This window comes from Pelobates fuscus, chromosome 5, assembly GCF_036172605.1.
Source record: "Pelobates fuscus isolate aPelFus1 chromosome 5, aPelFus1.pri, whole genome shotgun sequence".
NCBI lineage: Eukaryota > Metazoa > Chordata > Amphibia > Anura > Pelobatidae > Pelobates > Pelobates fuscus.
In genome coordinates, this window is record NC_086321.1 from 184,684,745 (window position 1) to 184,703,695 (window position 18,951).

General features: G+C 42.4%; 1 protein-coding gene across 1 annotated transcript; it reads right to left on the reverse strand.

Moving 5' to 3' along the window:
* Positions 1–4,812: 4,812 nt before the first annotated feature.
* LOC134612695 (leukotriene B4 receptor 1-like) lies at positions 4,813–16,765 on the reverse strand. The gene is made up of 2 exons (XM_063457117.1): positions 16,744–16,765; positions 4,813–6,026 (listed from the first exon to the last, which is right to left on the reverse strand). Exons 1-2 carry the CDS (start codon positions 16,756–16,758, stop codon positions 4,881–4,883), a joined length of 1,161 nt encoding a protein of 386 aa, XP_063313187.1. The 5' UTR covers positions 16,759–16,765; the 3' UTR covers positions 4,813–4,880.
* Between the last annotated feature and the right edge of the window lie 2,186 nt (positions 16,766–18,951).

Below are 18,951 nucleotides of genomic sequence, written 5' to 3' on the forward strand. Positions count from 1 at the left end.
CGAGTGTACTTCCAGCAAATGTATAAAGCCCGTGGTTAAAGGGACAACACTCTAAGCACCATAACTACTAAATGTTGTTATAGTAGTTATGGTGATATTAGATTGTGGGCACTGTCCCCTTGCTCCAAGTCAATTTGAAAACTGTTTGAACAAAACTGGGGCTTCTATATCATTTGTGGAAGTGGATGTCAATATCTTTCATCAGATAAATAAAGAGAACATAATTATTATTATACCAATTAAAAGAGAATATTTATACAAATAAGTACATAAAACACTGGTACCAGCTTAAAAGGGAACGGATTTAGCGTCAATTATATAGTAAAAGATATATATCCTAAACCCATCCGATATCAGTAGCTACTACCTCACTTAGAGAAATTAAAAGATACTTCTGCAGCTAGACAACTCAGGAAATTAAGAGAAGGTATATAAATGAAAAAAACTGTGACCTAAAGGCAAAAGTAATTTTACCAACACGGGCAGTCAAATAAGTCATCTGCTGGGTATCCTTGTAGTAAATAATACAAACAGTGGAAAAAGTCCCAAAACCCACAGAAGGCGAAAGTTCTTAGATATCACTTAAAGGGACACTATAGTCACCAAAACAACTTTAGCTTAATAATGCAGTTTTGGTGTATAGAACGTGTCCCTGCAGCCTCACTGCTCAATTATCTGCCTTTTAGGAGTTAAATCACTTTGTTTATGAACCCTAGTCACGCCTCCCTGCATGTGAATTGCACAGCCTTCCTAAACACTTCCTGTATAGAGTCATCTAAAGTTTATCCTTTATTTATTGCAAGTTATGTTTCATTTAGATGTTCGTATCCCATGCTATGTTAATAGCTTGCTGGACCCTGCAAGAGCCTCCTGTATGTGATTAAAGTTCTGTTTACAGACAAGAGATAAAATTGTTTAAGATAAATTACATCGGATTGAAAGTGAAACCAGTTTTTTTTCAGGCAGGCTGTGTCATTCATAGCAAGGGGAGGTGTGGCAAGGGCTGCGCAATCAGAAATAAAGTGATTTAACTCCTAAATGGCAGTGAATTGAGCAGTAAAACCTGAAAGGCATGATCTATACACTAAAACTGCTTCATTAAGCTAGAGTTGTTTAGGTGACTATAGTGTTCCTTTAAATCATCTGCACTATAAAAAAGATCAAGATATTTTAATGTGCAATATTTTAGTGCCATTTTCCATGTTATAAAAACCAGAGAGCTTTGCAGCTATCTAAAATCGCTGTAATTAAATTGCACTACTGGTTTACAGTACACAATGCCAAATTGTACCAAGATATAGAGAGTAAGTATCCCACGACCTATGACTTCCTGAGACATACAGGTAGAGTGAAAAACAGACAGATATGATGTCTGTGCACATACACAGTGCACAGGCACCGCACTGCCTCCCCATTCCTACAGAGATGGCTAGATGGTATACAGACCACTCCGCCAGTATATTCCTAATGCTGGCACCGACTGGATTACTGGCCGGTGACATCACAGCCGGAATGGCAAGAGTATTGGGCAGCCTGAGGGCAATTGCACCCTGGCCCAGCCCACCCTTGTCAGAGGATGTTATAGTATTAAGACGCATATTTATATAAAGTAAATGCAGATGTTACATCATAACATCAACTGCAAACATTAGAGGAGCACCAGCTGGGCTCTTTCTCACTTATTAAAAGTAGAGCTGTCAACTTTGCATTGATATCACCTGTTACTGCTAAGAATATGTAGACAGAAATATGTGTCACTGGAGATAAAATTAAAATGTTGTAGATAAAGGACTACAAAGTACCAATTTGAAATGTTTCTTCTCAATGTCACCACCATCGACTGGTCGTTTGATGACAGAGCTCTGTAGGAAAGATTACAAAGTGCGTACTGCAGCTGCTGAAAAAGAGATTTGTTTATTTGACACAGTAATAGATCGCATGTCGTTACTATATCGCCTTAATACATTAATTTGCGTGTCTTGACATGTGTCTGTAGTTTCTCCTTCACAGTATTCTTATAAAGTTCTGTGCATATTGTATGCTTTTGGTCAAACTATAAATATGTGCAGGGTAAAAAATTATTTCAAAGTACATATCTACACGATATTAACTTGGAATAAACCTATTCTTTATTTACAATCACAATTCCAAAGGTCAACTTTCCAATAAATGCAGTAGAACAGAAGTCCAGCAAAGAAACAATAAAGTCACTATGCTGATAAAATGTCTGGTGCTTTTCCTTTACAGATGACATCTGGATCAGAAATGTGATCTAGAGTCTGATAACTCTGTATCTGGATCACAGCTGACACATTCTTTCCTACTCATCTGCATCAGACAAAAGGCTTTTATCTGTATGCTATTGTAGTTAAAATTGTTGTTTCCCTACATGAGGGCCACTGGTTATTTTGTTAACCTCTCGGGGCACAACATAGCAAATGAAAGTACATGAAAAAGAATAGAAAAACAATGTAAGAGCAAGGGAAAAGTCAATCAGTTGAGAGAATATGGAGCAAGACATGACATACATACACACACACAAACACACACACACACACACAGAGACATACGTTCATACTGACATACATATATACACATACAGAGAGACAGACATGCAGACAGACAGACATGCACATTGACATACATACTGACAAACATACACACACAGCTCATTTTTCAGCAACCCTCCTGTTTCTTACCTTTTCCTTGCAGAAGGATGGCTGGAGATTATAGGAGTTGGGGTGGGCTCTCCCTCTTCAAGGCCTCCACCCCAACTCTCCTCCTGAGCGGAGTGAGCACTTGTGTTGCGGCTGCAATTTTTTTTAAAGGGGCCCGGTCGCACTATTATACGGTCACAGCGCCGAACAGGCCCCTGAAGATATAGGACCCATTTGGTGGGTCCTATATCTTCAGGGGCCTGTCCGGCACTGTGACCGTATAATAGCGTGACCGGGCCACTTTAAAAAAAAAAATTGCAGCCCCATCAGCATACGGGCCCCGGGCGGCCGTTATGATTGTCACCCCCTGATGGTGGCCCTGCAGGTAGCCAACTTGCAAGCAAATTTTAGTTTAACACAGCTGTAGAGGAAAAGGTGGCTTACACGTACACTGATCTCCAATACTAAACCACTCAACTCAGAATTTTATGCAGGAAAAATACATTTCTCTGCCAAACAAGTCATATAGTTTAAATTACTTATTGTTAGACAGTTAGAGATTAACTCTTTTGTCAGACAGACTCCATCTATCATATACTGCAAAAAAGTATCCAGGTGTAATATGGACTCTACCAATAACACAACACAAAGCAAGCAAATAAGCAAACACACAAATCAGTGTCCAAATACTCTGGTGCATTTTGAAGACCAGCATGTAATATCTCCATCCTGGTCTAACCTCAGGTCAGCATGGTAAAAATGTAATAAACAGGCGTAGATATATTGATAACTTGAATCTTATATTTCAGCTTTAGTGTATATAGATCATACCAATGCACTCTCACTGCTCAATTCACTGCCATTTAGGAATTAAATCACTTTTGTTTCTGTTTATACAGCCGTAGCCACACCTCCCCTGGTTTTGACTGACACAGAATTATGAAAAATTGGTTTCAAATTTCAATCAATACAGTGTATTCACTTAAAGCATATTTTATTAAGCTTAACAAGATTTCAAAATCATTTATATTTTAATATACATTTTGTGACATAGGGAGTTGGATTGCCTTCCAAAAATTACATCATATAGATAAAGATCTACACAGCTGTTAGAACACTAAGGCGTGCACACAAAGTGATTATGTGGTTGTATTATGTCCTAGACTAGAGGGCAAAATTGTTTATCTTTTCAGTATGCTGTCTTTGAAACATTTACTGGGTTGATTACAAGGTGCTAAGTACTAAGCACTATGTTCATCACCTTGTAAATTGACAGTTGAAAAAAGAGTTAAAGGAACACTACAACGTTTGGAATACAAAGCAGTGTCCCTCTGCCATGTGAGCCCTTGTCCCCACAGCTATCGATAGGTTAAAAAACCCTTTAAACACTTCCCTGGCTCCAACTACACCTTCTCAGATGTCAGTGCAAAGGGGAACCTAACTTGCATACTTGGCGAGCCGCTCATTATGCCTTCCCCATAGGATAGCATTGAATCAATGCTTTCCTATGGAAGGTTTAAAGACGCTGGACACCAGTGTTGTTTCATAGAGTTAAACTGCCTTTCCTGGCTGTCTAGTAAACAGCTACTTGAGGCAGTCTTAACCCTGCAATGTAAACATTGCAGTTTCTCTTAAATTGCAGTGTTTTTACATTGCAGGGTTAAGGGGACAGGGACACTGCATGCAGACCACTTCATTAATATGAAGATGTTTGATTGCCTGTTGTTTCCCTTTAACTATTTGGAGATGTCCTTACATTTCTACCTGTTTGTTGAGGGATTTTACCTCTATTTAGGCATGCAGGACTATTCACTAAAGTTAGAATAGCTGGGATTTTAATGCGGATTTCAAAATGTAAACCTAAATAGCCAAATAAGAGAAATGCTATTTTCAGTTTGGCTATGTTGGCCTTAAATGTGAAATCCACTTTAAATTCACTACGAATTCCGAGCAATTCTCAGTTTTGTGAATAACCCTGGTGTCTCAGTGCACAATTTATCTTGATAAAGTATCACTATGAGAAATTAAACAGTTTGATTTTTGTAGATATTTTTGGGGGACACTGATTTGACACTGATGGGGACAGTCTCTTTCTTTTGATGATTTAATGTGAAAATTATTTTTTGAGCACCCTATGGGGTCAATAAATAGCTACAGTTCCAATGATGCATTTGCATAAATGCACAAAGGCTGTGCCAGGTGTGACTATAGTTGAACACAAGTTCAAGGTAGTTCAATGTTCTCTTTGCATGATCTTGTAATAGTCAGATTTTCATCAGAATCACCATTAATCTGTCTGATTGCTATGGAATGTTTGCTCTTATGTTCCCCAAGCTTCACCAGGTCTACAGAATCACTTTTATTCTTCTGACGGAAGACTTGAGTGACTTTCTGGAAAGTGGAGACCTCTGGGGAGGTTCCTTCAAAGAGCTTGGCCATAAAACTTATTCCTGCAGTTCTGATGAAGGAACCTCCAGCTAATGTATAAAGCAAAGGGTTAATACTACTACTAAGAAAAACCAGAGCTGTGACATTTGGACGAGCAAGTCGTACTGCCATGTTAAACTTTTGTGCTGTGATGGGGTTGGGAGTTGTCACTCCCAAAATTTGAAGGATGTTAACAATATGAAAAGGAATCCAGAATAGAGCAAAAGTTACAACAATTAAAATAACTAGCCCACTTGCTTTGTGCTTTTTGTTGAACTGTGCACTGCGTAACCGTATACAGATATAGAGGTAGCTGAAAACAATAATTGGGAATGGGATAAGAAATCCAAATAATGTCTCAAATAGATATTGAAAGAGAATGTGTGCAGAATTGTTATGTGAGAGCATGCACTGAAGTCTGTTTCCATTCATCTTCAAACTGCGAAAAAATAAACTGGGGATGGCCAACACTGAGGCTAAGAGCCATATTGCCAAAACCAAGGTCTTGATATGTATTTTTGTTCTCATTGTCTTAGTAGCAAAGGGCATAGCTACAGCTAAGAAACGATCTAGACTCATAAAAGTAATGATGAATACACTGGCAAACATGCTAAGAATTCCAATGTAATGACACAATTTACAAATGATAGACCCAAACATCCAGCTGCCAGTGGCCAGAAGGTGAATGAAGATTGGTCCAGTGAGGATTACCATGGTATCTGCTACGGCCAAATGTAAGATAAAGGTGCAAGTAACGTTTGGTTTCATTATCTGAGTTAATACAGTCCAGATGATGAAGGCATTGCCTGGCAATCCAATGATGAATGCTACAGAGAGTATGGCTATTCCAACAGATAGGAAGGATCCCGATGGAAGCACCGTCAGCTCAGTGGAGTTCACCAGAGAATAGTTAAGTGAAGTCACCATGTCGCTCACTGTATTCTAGAAAGAGAAGTGAAAGAAGAAGTGATGGTTTCCCCAAATAAATGTCAAAATTCAAGAAAGGAAATTTGAAAACATAGAAATACAGAAATTGGATTCTAGCAACTTGGAATTTTGCAACCTCATCCACCTGGCTACATAAAAAAAAACACACACACACACACACACACACACACACACACACACACACACACACACACACACACACACACACACACACGTATTACAACTACCACAATGCTCTTCCAGCTGTTTAACTGCCTTTTGCCCATCCTTGCAGAGTTGTATCTGTGAGCATTGTTTGTGTGCTTCAAAATTAGTATGTTTTTGTGTGAAGTATGTGTGTTAGTGTAGGAGTATATTCTTGCATAACATTGGCATTTTAATGCTTTTTATATTTGTATGAACTGTTGTCATCTGAATACAATTGTGTATTTGTATTGTTGACATTCAAATGCATGGGTGTCTTTATGTGTAAAATTTGCGTTTGAATGCAGAGGTGTGCTTGTATGTAGCCTTGGTGTTGACTGCAGGTTGTGTTTGTATGTAGTGTTTGCGTTTCTATACAAGGGCATTTTTGTAGTAGTGTTGGTGTTTGAATGCAGGGATCTGTTTGTATGTGTTAACATTTTAATGCAGGTGTGCATTTGTGTTTAGTGTTGGCATTTGAAATAAGTTGTGTGTTTGTTGATAATGTTGGTGTATGAATGCTGGGGTGTATTTGTATGTGGTGTTAAAATGTGAATGCAGGTGTGCATTTGTGTGTAGTGTTTGCATTTTAAAGAGGTAGTGTGTTTGTATACAATATTGTATGAATGCAGGGGTGTGTTTGTATGTAGTGTTGTTTTTTGACTGCAGTATTGTGTTTGTATATATTGTGTTTGGGTATTTGATAGTAGTGTTGTTCGTGTATATATTGGTATATATTAGTGTTTAAATGCTGGAATGTATGGACATTATCTACATACACTGCCACACACAAACATTGACACAGATATACACATGTGCACACACTAACACACACACACACACACACACAAGTCATAATTTAAATATGTTTAGCTACCCTCCTGTTTCCATACCTTTTGGGTGCAGGAGGGTGGCTTTCCTGGGGTTTATTGGGATCAGGCTGAGGCTGATGTATAATGTTTGATAGGATTATTTAGTATTAGACATTTTACTGTACTGTATTCTTATTTCTTGTTGCCTAATTTTGACTTTAGTATATGTACATGTGTATGTTTATGACTTGGCTCTGGTTTTGTTGTGGTTTAGCCGAGTTCAGGAATTTGTGACTTTTTACTCAGTGGAAGCAAGGGTCTCTTAAGTATCAATCATACACCTCTCTAACCCTTTTATTACATATCTTATTTAATCTTACTATTTCTCACCTTACCAGTGGTGACTCTAGGAACAGAATATAAGATACCACAGTCATTACTGTGGTGGCACTAATAACTTCAACCACTAAATTATCCTAACAAAAAAAACATATAGATATAAAAATGTACGCACAAACATATTCAGAAAAGTGCCATGTCTATAGTTTACAAATCAGAGTAAAAACGGAAATAAGGGAGTTATTCAAAGAGCACTGGTGTTTGCTTTAGTTGCAAACAATGGAGGAAATATCCGCTGATGCAACAGTGACAAACCTCTGCATTTCAAAAGGAGAAATTCAACGATGGCAGGAGAACCTTCATCAGTGAAGCTTCTTCTTCCATGGTTTGGATTTCCTTTTTGTAAAATGCCAAAGTTAGTACCCGTTGCGCCAGTATAACCAAATTCTATTGCATATCAAGATTTGTTATGTACTATAACAACCAGGTGTAGCGTACCACGGGTAACCCGACCGGTTACCTCGCTAATTACCTTCCCTCAGTTGTTCCAGATCCATTAGCAGACACAGAGACCCATTTTCCCCCAGTAACTGGACAACACCTAGTTCTGCAGGTACAACACTATTTTATTGGCCACACTCGGCTTTATACATAATCCCATGCAAGGGGTCTCCAACACACACCAACAGGGCCCCATCCCAGAGTCCTCCCTCTCCCTTTGTTTCCCATTCCCACCACCCAAATCCAGGGTCTCCTGCTTCAGATGTAAGGGGGGTCTTCATCCCAGGAGCCTCTGTACCTGAAAGTCAAAGTGCAAGAAAAGGCTTCTGCCTCTTTGTCCCACAGGCACAGAAAGCCAGCCAAACTAGCCTGTGCCCCCAAAAGGCGCCCACACCAACCTCAGGGGCCCCCACAACGGTACCTAGCTTGAACAGCCTCTGTTCGTGCGGTCCCTGTGTGAAACATCTTCTTTCAGGACACGAATGCTCCCTCTGGTTGGTGTTCGTCTATACGAATGGCGGCCACCCAGGGAAGCATTCATTGATTACTTCCCTTGCGGTTTCACACTTATGTTGCGAGAGTTAACGTTCTAATTGATTGGTGTGAACATTCCAATGGGGCACCGGGGTGGTCCTCGTTTGGTAAAATGAATGAAGAGGGAAGCAATTCACGAATGCTCCCCCTGGATAGCGTTTGTCTATATGAAAGGGCGGCCACCCAGGTGGGATACGCGCCAAGGCTTCCCTTGCGGTTATGGCACTATATCAGGGTGCGAACGTTCCAGTTGACGTTCTAATGAGCATTCTAAATGGACCATTAAGGTGGTCCCCTTTAGGGAGGTGAATACGCTAACACATAGGGCAACACAGATAGTAAAGAGAGGGGAAATGTTCACATCACAGCTCCTACTTAACCACAAGAAGGCATACACAGTCTGATCCCAACGGATCGGCTTGAGGATGTCCGGGGGAGGGCTCACAGATCAGTTCTCCAGTTCTGTCTTGACAACCCATCAGCATTCCTGTTTTGCTTACTGGGTCTGTAGTGGATGGTGAAGTCATAGGGTTGAAGTGCCAGGCTCCATTGCAACAGCCTGGCATTGTCAACCGTGACCCGATTAAGCCATACCAGCGGGTTGTGACCTGTGAGAATAGTGAATTGCAGTCCATAGATGTAGGGTTGCAGCTTCTTGAGTGCCCACACCACTGCCAGGCACTCCTTCTCGATGGTGGCGTAGCTCACCTCCCTTGGTAGTAGTTTCCTACTGAGGCAAGCTACTGGGTGTTCTCGCCATCGTCCCATACCTGGCTCAGCACCGATCCTAATCCAAACATATAATCATCTGTGTTGATGAGAAAATGTTTGTGTGGATTAGGAGCAGCCATTACAGAGGCATGTATCAGGGCAGTCTTAAGGGCTTGGAACGCCTGCTCACACCCTGGGGCCCAGTTTACCTGACTGGGCTGATTCTTTTGGGTCAGGTCGGTGAGGGGTTTGGCGATGGCACTGTAATTGGGGACACATTTCCTGTAACAGCCAGCAGTCCCTAGGAAGGCCAGCACCTGGGTCTTAGTGCGGGAACGGGGCCAGTTAGCTACTGCCTCAACCTTTGCTGACTTGGGTTTCTGCTTCCCACACCCTACCCTGTGTCCCAGGTACTACACCTTGGTCATCCCTATGTTGCATTTGCTGGGTTTTAAGGTCAACCGGCCTCCCTAATCCTGTCCAGTACTGCTCCTACATGTACTAGATGATCCTCCCAAGTGTCGCTTTATTTGGCAATGTTGTCCAGGTATGTGCAGGCATAGTCCTGGAGGCCATCTAACAGCCAGTCCGCCATCCGTTGGAAAGTGGCTGGGGTGTTCTTTATCCCAAATGGCATTACCCTAAACTGGTACAGGCCAAATGGGGTGACAAAGGCCGACTTGGGGAAGCCTCCCCGTTACACAAATCTATCATGGTGAGGTATTGGCCACGAGCCATCCTGTCTAGACGATCATGTATGCGAGGCATGGGGTAGGCATCCGAGACTGTCTTGTCATTGAGTCTCAGTAGTCCACACAGAACCAGGTGGTTCTGTCTCATTATGGGACCACGACTACTGGGGAGGCCCAAGGACGGTTCGATCACCCCCAGTCGGAGCATTTCCTGGATCTCCTGTTTCATATTCTCCCTAATCGCCTCCGGTATTCGGTACAGGGTCTGCCTCAGAGGTTGTTGGTCGAGGTTCTCTACCCGGTGGGTGGCTAGGGAGGTACACACTGGTAGGTTTGAGAAGGTCTCTCCCTTTGCAGCTAGCAGCTGTCGCACTTGCCTGCGTTCCTGCTCAGTCAGCCAGTCCCCTATGTGGACCTTGTCTATGGACCCTGTCTGAGCTCCATTCTCCAGGAGGTCGGGCAGTGGAAGATTATCAAAATCGCACATATAGCGACAAACTCCTCTGTCCGCTCGTGGTAGGGCTTCACCATGTTAACATGAAATATGCGTCTGACTCCCGTACTCGAGCAAGGACCGATTACATAGGTAGTGTCACATTTCTTGTCCACTACCCGGTATGGGCCCTGCCAGGCAGCCTGTAGCTTGTCATGACGGACTGGTTTCAGAACCAAAACCTTCTGACTGACTTGAAAGCTATGGTCCCTAGCTCCCTTATCTTACCAGGTGCGCTGGCGCCTCTGAGCTGCCTGGAGGTTTCCACACACCAGGTGAGAGAGATCCTGCAGCCGGTCCTTAAACTCCAGGACATATGGGATGATGGGTCTAAGGGTCCCGTCACACTCCGTCCGAACATTAGTTTGGGCAGAGAGAAGCCTCTGGACTCCTGGGGCACCTCCTGATAAACGAACAGAAGATGCGGCAGAAATCTTTCCCAATCCTTGCAAGTCTCTGCAAAGGTAGGGAACATCTGCTTCAACGTGCCATTGAAGCGCTCCTACAGGCCATTGGTCTGGGGGTTGTATGGGGAGCTCAGGATCAGTTTAATGCCACATAACCTCCACAACTGGTGGGTTACCTCGGCAGTAAACTGGGTGCCCTGATCTGAGACAATCTCCCGGGGAAAACCCATCCAGGAAAACACTCGCACCAGGACTTCGGCTACAGTCTCCCAAACTCGGCAGGGGTATCCCAAGGTAAGGGGGCTCGGGCAAAGGGGAGGTTACTGGTGCCTACCTGAGCCTCAGAGTGTGAGCCGTTCTGAGTGGTGCAGGCCAGATGTCGGGTCATCACCGAGTAGGCCTCCGCCATATCGCTGGTGGAGGTGAGCTGGCCTAGGTCATTACCCAATAGCACGTCACGGCTGAAGGTGGGCTTGTACTGAAACAGGATGGAGTCATCTTTTTCTCTAGGTACCCAAGATCTGCGTGAACCTGGAGCAGGCTTGGGAGTAGCTTTCTTGGAGGTAAGGCACGTAATGCGTTTATAAATGACTCCCAGTCGTCCAAGACAGCCCTTTTCTCCTGCAGCTTCTGGTATGCAGGAGCTCGCTATCCATCTTGAACGTAGTGAATGAGGTACGTCAACCATCGAACCTGACAGGCATTATTACAAAGGGTTCTGGATATGCAGGTTCCAGGGTTGGGTGTACCGTTCCTTTAAATGCCAATATTTTGGCACCTCCTGAACAGTCTGGAACAGGTTTGTCATTTGCTGAGCAAGAGAGATGAGCAGCTTGTAAATCTCTGCGGTCTTCATGATAAGTTCATTATGTCAGGATCTTACCTGATGTGGAGTCCCACGTGCAGAGTTATACGCTCACCTTTGCAAATAAACACAGACCAAGGGGACCAGGTAAGAAGCCACCTGGGCTGTGAGTCTGTGCACAGTGGCTGTGCAGGAATATAGCTCCAAGTCGCAGTCCAGGCAAGAACAAGCAGAAGAGTATTAGTGGAAAGCCTATGTCAGGGGAAGCCAGAGGTCAGAATAAACGATGAGATAAGCCAAGGTTAGGAGCCGTCTCGAGAACAGTGGATCAAGATACACAAATACTGGAACCAGAGTCAATGCACTGACACTGCCCTCAGAGAGTGGCAGTGTTGTATACCTGGCTAATAAGCGATCTGCTTTAGATGTACTGAGATTGACAAAAGGTAAAGTCCAGCCCCCTAGTGCTGGAGACAAGGCAAGGTTAAGGCAAGGTTAACATCAAGCTGAAACATGAGCTAAAGTGTGTCTCAGAGACAAAACAGCAGGCCCAGGACACAGAAGAATCCAGGTTCATATCCCATGTTGAGCACTTCTGGCGTGACACTAATACATGCACCAATTCACACATGCACACTGCTTAATACATACAAACACTGCTAAATACAAATATACACACACAATGCTAAATACATACATACATGCTCACTGCTAAAAGCATACACACACACATACACACACAGCATGCAGCCCTCCTTTGTTCCAGTGTGTATGGGGGTGACAGTGTGTGTGTGAGGATGACAGTGTGTATGGGGGGATAACAGAGGTAAGTGTGTGTGGGGGAGGGGAGGGGTGATAGTGTGTGTGGGGTTGGTGAGGAGTGGTTACTGTGTGTGTGTTGTGGATCACAGTGTGTGTATGTCAGGAGGAAGGGGGGTGGCAGTGTGTATGTGTGTACATCTAACCCATTGCTAAAATACCTTTTTTAAAGAAATCGGTTCTCTAGTGGTTCAGTGGCAATGATACCCGGTCTGCAGCTCCGCTGGGTACAGAGCTGCAGACCATATGTCTCGCGATCTCAGCCAGTGTCAGAGAATTGCCGTAGTAACTCACAGGCAACGTTCTGATTGGCCAGAGATTTTGAGACACAGCATTTAAACCAGCTTTAACAAAGACTAGTTAGAAATAGACAGAAGAGATAGATGGATGGATGGATAGACAGATGTTTTAAATTATTAGTTTTAAAAAAAAAATACAGTCAGGTTTATTTACTAAAGTGAGAATTGAAAGTGAATTCAAAGTTAGTTTCAAATTTAAAAGTCAAAATCGAAGGAAATCGGGTCCAGTAGTCTTGAGGGCCTGTTAGGACCCTAGTGCGCTGCTTGTACCCTTTTGCCTTGGTTTTGCTTGAGAACTGGTGCTTTTTCGCCATGAGCCTGGGTTCCGGTGTGGCCTGGGGTCTCCCCTGTTGGGGTTTTGCGGTGGGTCTTGTTCCCTGGTCGCCCTCGCTTCTTTCCTGCTACCCTCCGCCGGTGTGGCTGGCCCCTGTGGGGTACATCCCCTTTCGCTCTCGGTCCAGGAGGGCCCCCGGTTCGGGGATTCGAGGCTCGAGGTTTCCAAGCGCCTGGAGGTGGCGTCCCCAGTCCCCCTTCAGCCGGGGCTACTTGCGTTGCAGGCTTTATGTGGCTTGGTCCAGCAGTCTGCATGCGTATCAGTAGTTGGGCCCAAAAGTTGTCGAAGATGACCTCGATCGGGTCTCTCTCATTCTCGCTAGTGCCTGGCCAAGTAGGCTGGAGTTTGTCTCGCTTAGCTGGAGCAGATATGTCCGCCATTTTGGAGGTCCCGAGCCCCACATTGCTTGTAAGCGTCGCTGGCTGGATCGGGGGTTGTGGGGTGGGTGGTACTCCGTCTGGTGGGGACCGGGATAACCCCCACCGGTTCATAGGGGGGGGGGGTTGTACTTGCTCTTGTGCAGTCATGTGCGACGGGCGGGAAAGCGGCCGCCATTCCCCGCTGCCACCCGTGGTAGGCCTCACTCCGCTGTTGCGGTTCCCAGTAATCCCGGGCATCGATTTTGGCATCGCCAGGTTCGGGTAGTGCTCCCCAGTGCAGTGGTCCGCTTTGTTGGAGGTTTGTGGCACTTCAGCATGGGTTAAGCCGTCGATTATGCGCTCTAGTCGGCAGGAGCTCAGGCAGAGCACGACCTGTCCGCTCGCTTGCTAGGCTCTGCCCCCCTGCTGACCAAATTTTGACTGCATTTAACTTTAGTAAATATGAGAATTGACTTTGTGGCCGGAATGTGGTCATCTTCTCGGACTTTGTACATCTGAACAAAATGTTTAGTGAATACTCCTATTGGGTGAAAAAGAGAAATCACCCATACTAGCACAGTGATAAATTGTAGGTACTCTGTTTCACCTTCATAGTTTAATGTGTGTGCTTTATGAATAATAAATTAAGCAGAACTCGAGGAGAAATCCCCCGTAAAAAATCTTATTGCTGCAATCCAAAAGGTGATAACACCCCTGCAGGAAAGAAAATCAAAATCTCGTGGCCACCTAATTGGTTACACTGTTTCCATGGGCAGTTTACTGGTGCTGGACTGATCCAATATGGAAACATCACCACATCATTCCAGAAGGTCCGCAATCACTGTCATCCATATAATATTCACTATTTACGATTTACCTAGTGGATATTACATGGATCACAGTGAGTGCAGATCTCCTGGAGTGATGTGGTTTGTGTTTTATGCTTTACCTGTACTTTGTTGAACTATGTAATTACTTAGATTTCTGCGCATAAACCCCCCCCCCAAAACCAATAAAGCTCAATAAGATATTTTTTAACCCCTTAAGGACCGAGGACGGTTCAGGACCGTCATCGGCATTTTTGCATTGCCGACCGGTGACGGTCTTGAACCGACCGAACGGTCTTAGTTACTTACCCGATCGCCGTCGTTCCCCCGGCGGCGATCGGCGCTGCTCCCTGTGTGGGGAGACTGTCTGCAGCCCAGACAGTCTCCCCATGGCGGATTTGGACCCCTGGGGCCATGTGATCGCTCAACAGGGCGATCACATGGCCGCAATAGGTGTCCATGTGTCTGCCTGCAGGGGGACTGTCTGTGCTGACAGGCAGCCTCCCTGCTAGTGTAAAATCATTAAAAAAATAAAGGTACATGTTAATTAAAATAAATAATAATGATATATGTGTATATATATATGATATATAGACATATATTATACCTATATAATATATGTCTATATATCATATATATAATGTCATGCTAAGTGTATTTTTATATTAATATGTACATATATTAATATAAAAATACACTTATAATTAAATTACACACATATATATCATATATATAATAACTATATATATATTGTATATATATATATATTATAAAATACAAATAATAAGTAATTTAAATTCAATTAAAAAAACGTAAAAATAATAATACAAATTTAAAAGAAATTATATATCTATATGAAATTTTATTCTAACTGTATTTTGATATTAATATATATATATATATATTTATATCAAAATACACTTAGAATGAAATTGTATATATCTATGTATATATAAATAAATAAAAAGAATACGAAATATATATATGTCCATATACAAAATTACATAAATAATTATATAAATATACATGTAGACTTCAAATATATAAATATGCATATATATTTAAATTCTACGTGTGTATTTATGTAATATTTTTACATAATTAAGTAATTTTATTGATTGCAATTTGAGGGACCTGCCTGCAAACCCAGGTCGAAAGTCCAGAGAATTTAATTTGCTAGCACTGTATTTTACCCTGTAACGTTCTACGACACCCTAAAACCTGTCCATGGGGGGTACTGTTTTACTCGGGAGACTTTGCTGAATACAAATATTAGTGATTCAAAACAGTAAAACATATCACAGCGATGATATTGTCAGTGAAAGTGACTTTTATTTGCATTTTTCACACACAAACAGCACTTTTACTGATGATATAATTGTTGTGATACATTTTCCAGTTTTGAAACACTAATATTTGTGTTCAGAAAAGTCTCCTGAGTATAACAGTACCCCCCATGTACAGGTTTTATAGCGTTTTTGAAAGTTACAGGGTCAAATATATGGGTCAAATATTTTTACATTGAAAATGGCCAGGTTGGTTACGTTGCCTTTGAGAGCGTATGGTAGCCCAGGAATGAGAATTACCTCCATGATGGCATACCATTTGCAAAAGAAGACAACCCAAGGTATTGCAAATGGTGTATGTCAAGTCTTTTTTAGTAACCACTTAGTCACAAACACTGGCCAAAATTAGCGTTCAATTTAGTTTTTTACTTTTTTCACACACAAACAAATATGAACGCTAACTTTGGCCAGTGTTTGCGACTAAGTGGCTACTAAAAAAGTCTGGACATACCCCATATTGAATACCCTGGGTTGTCTACTTTAAAAAAAATATGTACATGTGGGGTGTTATTCAGCGATTTTTAACAGATAATAGTGTTACAATGTCACTATTGATACATTTTAAAAATGTATGTTTTGAAACCGCAATATCCTACTTGTACTTATAGCCCTATAACATGCAAAAAAAATAGCAAAAAGCATGTAAACACTGGGTATTTTTAAACTCAGGACAACATTTTGAATCTATTTAGCAGTTTTTCTTTATTCGCTTTTGTAGATGAGTAAAAGATTTTTCACATAAAAGTCAAAAAACATGTATTTTTTCATCATATTTTTTCATTTTTTTTTAAATTAAATTACATGAGATTATATAAATAATGGTATGTAAAGAAAGCCCCTTTTGTCCTGAAAAAAACAATATATAATTTGTATGGGAACAGTAAATGAGAGAGCGGAAAATTACAGCTAAACACAAACACCACAAAAGTGTAAAAAGATGCCTGGTCGCAAATGTATAACATCGCAAAAACAGTCCGGTCCTTAAGGGGTTAATGTATGCACACAACAGTGACCCAGCACAAGTCCACCATAAGAAAAAAAACAACAAAAAAAACAATAAAAAGCACATTAAAGTATACTATGCAAAGATAGTGCTACCTGAGTGTTTCCTGTAATCTGGGCTCAGGAAAGTCATTTAGAATAACATAACACTGGAACTAGATTATAAATGAAATTATCTTGCATGTATCTGATCATAATAAAGACATGCTCTGAGCTATATGCCGTTGTACAATATACATCATACTTACTGTCTCAGTCATCATGTTGTTCTGTTGTGTACCAGCCATAACTATGTGCTGCTCAATATAAAGAATATATAAGACACCATGTATGCAGTACAGAAAAGGCAGAGCTAGTTATTGCACAAGAGGGCAGATGGGATGTGCAAATAGCTAAATCTGTACCTTTAGTATCCAGAATTGTGAAATATCGTCTTGTTCCTTATTCACAGTACTACAAGCTGAAATAGGAAACTGGAGAACAGCAAATGAAAAAAACATCCCAAATTGAGAAAATACAGCATGCCTCTGGTATTAGCAAGTTAAGGGAGACAGACTAAGGTTTAACCCCTTAAGGACACATGACATGTGTGACATGTCATGATTCCCTTTTATTCCAGAAGTTTGGTCCTTAAGGGGTTAAGAAATAAAAATATTCTGGCATTTCCAATTACCTCATTAAAACACTCATTTTTTTTTTCGTTTTTGTTTTGTTTATATGGCTTCTTCATCTTGGGTGTATATATAGACTAGTGATCATACAACCTTCAATTAGAATCTTAAACTTTTAAATCTAGTGAAATCAAATAATTAATATTGGTAATGGTAGCTAGGCTGGGCTATACTGAATTGAAAGACACAGGAATTTCACAGCACAGGAGCCTAACTTCAAACATTGCATTCCACACTCAGATTGTTTTCGTTTTGCTTTTTATCTTGCATACAACTTGTAAAATGTTCACAGAAAAGTAGAACTCCCTGATAACCTTTTCCAAATTGTCTATTCACCCAGATACTCTGAGACTTAATTTACAGACTCTGAAAATGAAACTGGTTGAATCTGCCAATGCATCATGATACTATGCGAGTAAGCAAAGAGAGAATCTTAAATATGGCACTTACACCCAGGGCCGGTGCTTGGATTTTTAGGTACATAGGCGAAGATGCATTTTTCCGCCCCCCCCCCAAAAAAACATCTTCACCTATGTGCCTCTTAACCAGCCCCTCTCCCCTCCCCGACCAATAGTGGTCCCTTCCCTGCCCCTTAGTGTTCTTCTCCCCTCCCCCCTCTTGTCCCTGTCTCTTGGTGTTTCTCTCCCATTCCCTCCCTGTCCCTTGGTGCACCCCACACCCCGTTAGTGGTTACACTCCCCTTCCTGGTGTGCCTTCTACCTCTATTGTTGCATTGCCTAGCGGAGCAGATCCCCTAAAGGAGCTTCAGTTTTCTGTACCCGGCCGAACTGACAGGGAGTGCTCTCTCTGTGAGCACCTCCTGTCAGTCTGGCCAGGTACAGGAAACAGAAGCTCCTGTACTGCGCTCTGCTCCGCTACACTCTGTACACACTGACAGTCACACGCTCAATGACAAACATACAGACGTCACTGACAGACACAGACTCATTGACACTCATTGACAGACACACGGATAGTCACACACATACTCAATGACAAACATACTCTCACTGATTTGACAGACACACACTCATACACTGACAAACACACTCATCATACACTGACAGACACACTCCTAAACTCACATGCACACACACAGACGCACTCACTCACACACGCTGTCACTCATAGACGCACGCTGTCACTCACAGACGCACACTCTGTCACTCACAGACGCACACGCTGTCACTCACAGACGCACACGCTGTCACTCACAGACACACACACAGACACTCACAGACACACACACTGTCACTCACAGACACAGACACTCACAGACACACACACAGACACTCACAGACACACACACTGTCACTCACAGACACACACACTGTCACTCACAGACACACACAGACACTCACAGACACACACAGACACTCACAGACACACACAAATACACTCACAGACACACACACTGTCACTCACAGACACAGACACTCACAGACACAAACAAATACACTCACAGACACACACACTGTCACTCACAGACACTCACATACACACACACTGTCACTCACATATACACACTGTCACTCACAGACACACACGCTGTCACTCACAGACACACACACAGACACTCACAGACACACACACTGTCACTCACAGACACAGACACTCACAGACACACACACTGTCACTCACAGACACACACACTGTCACCCACAGACACACACACAGACACTCACAGACACACACACTGTCACTCACAGACACACACACAGACACTCACAGACACACACACTGTCACTCACAGACACACACACTGTCACTCAGACACACACACAC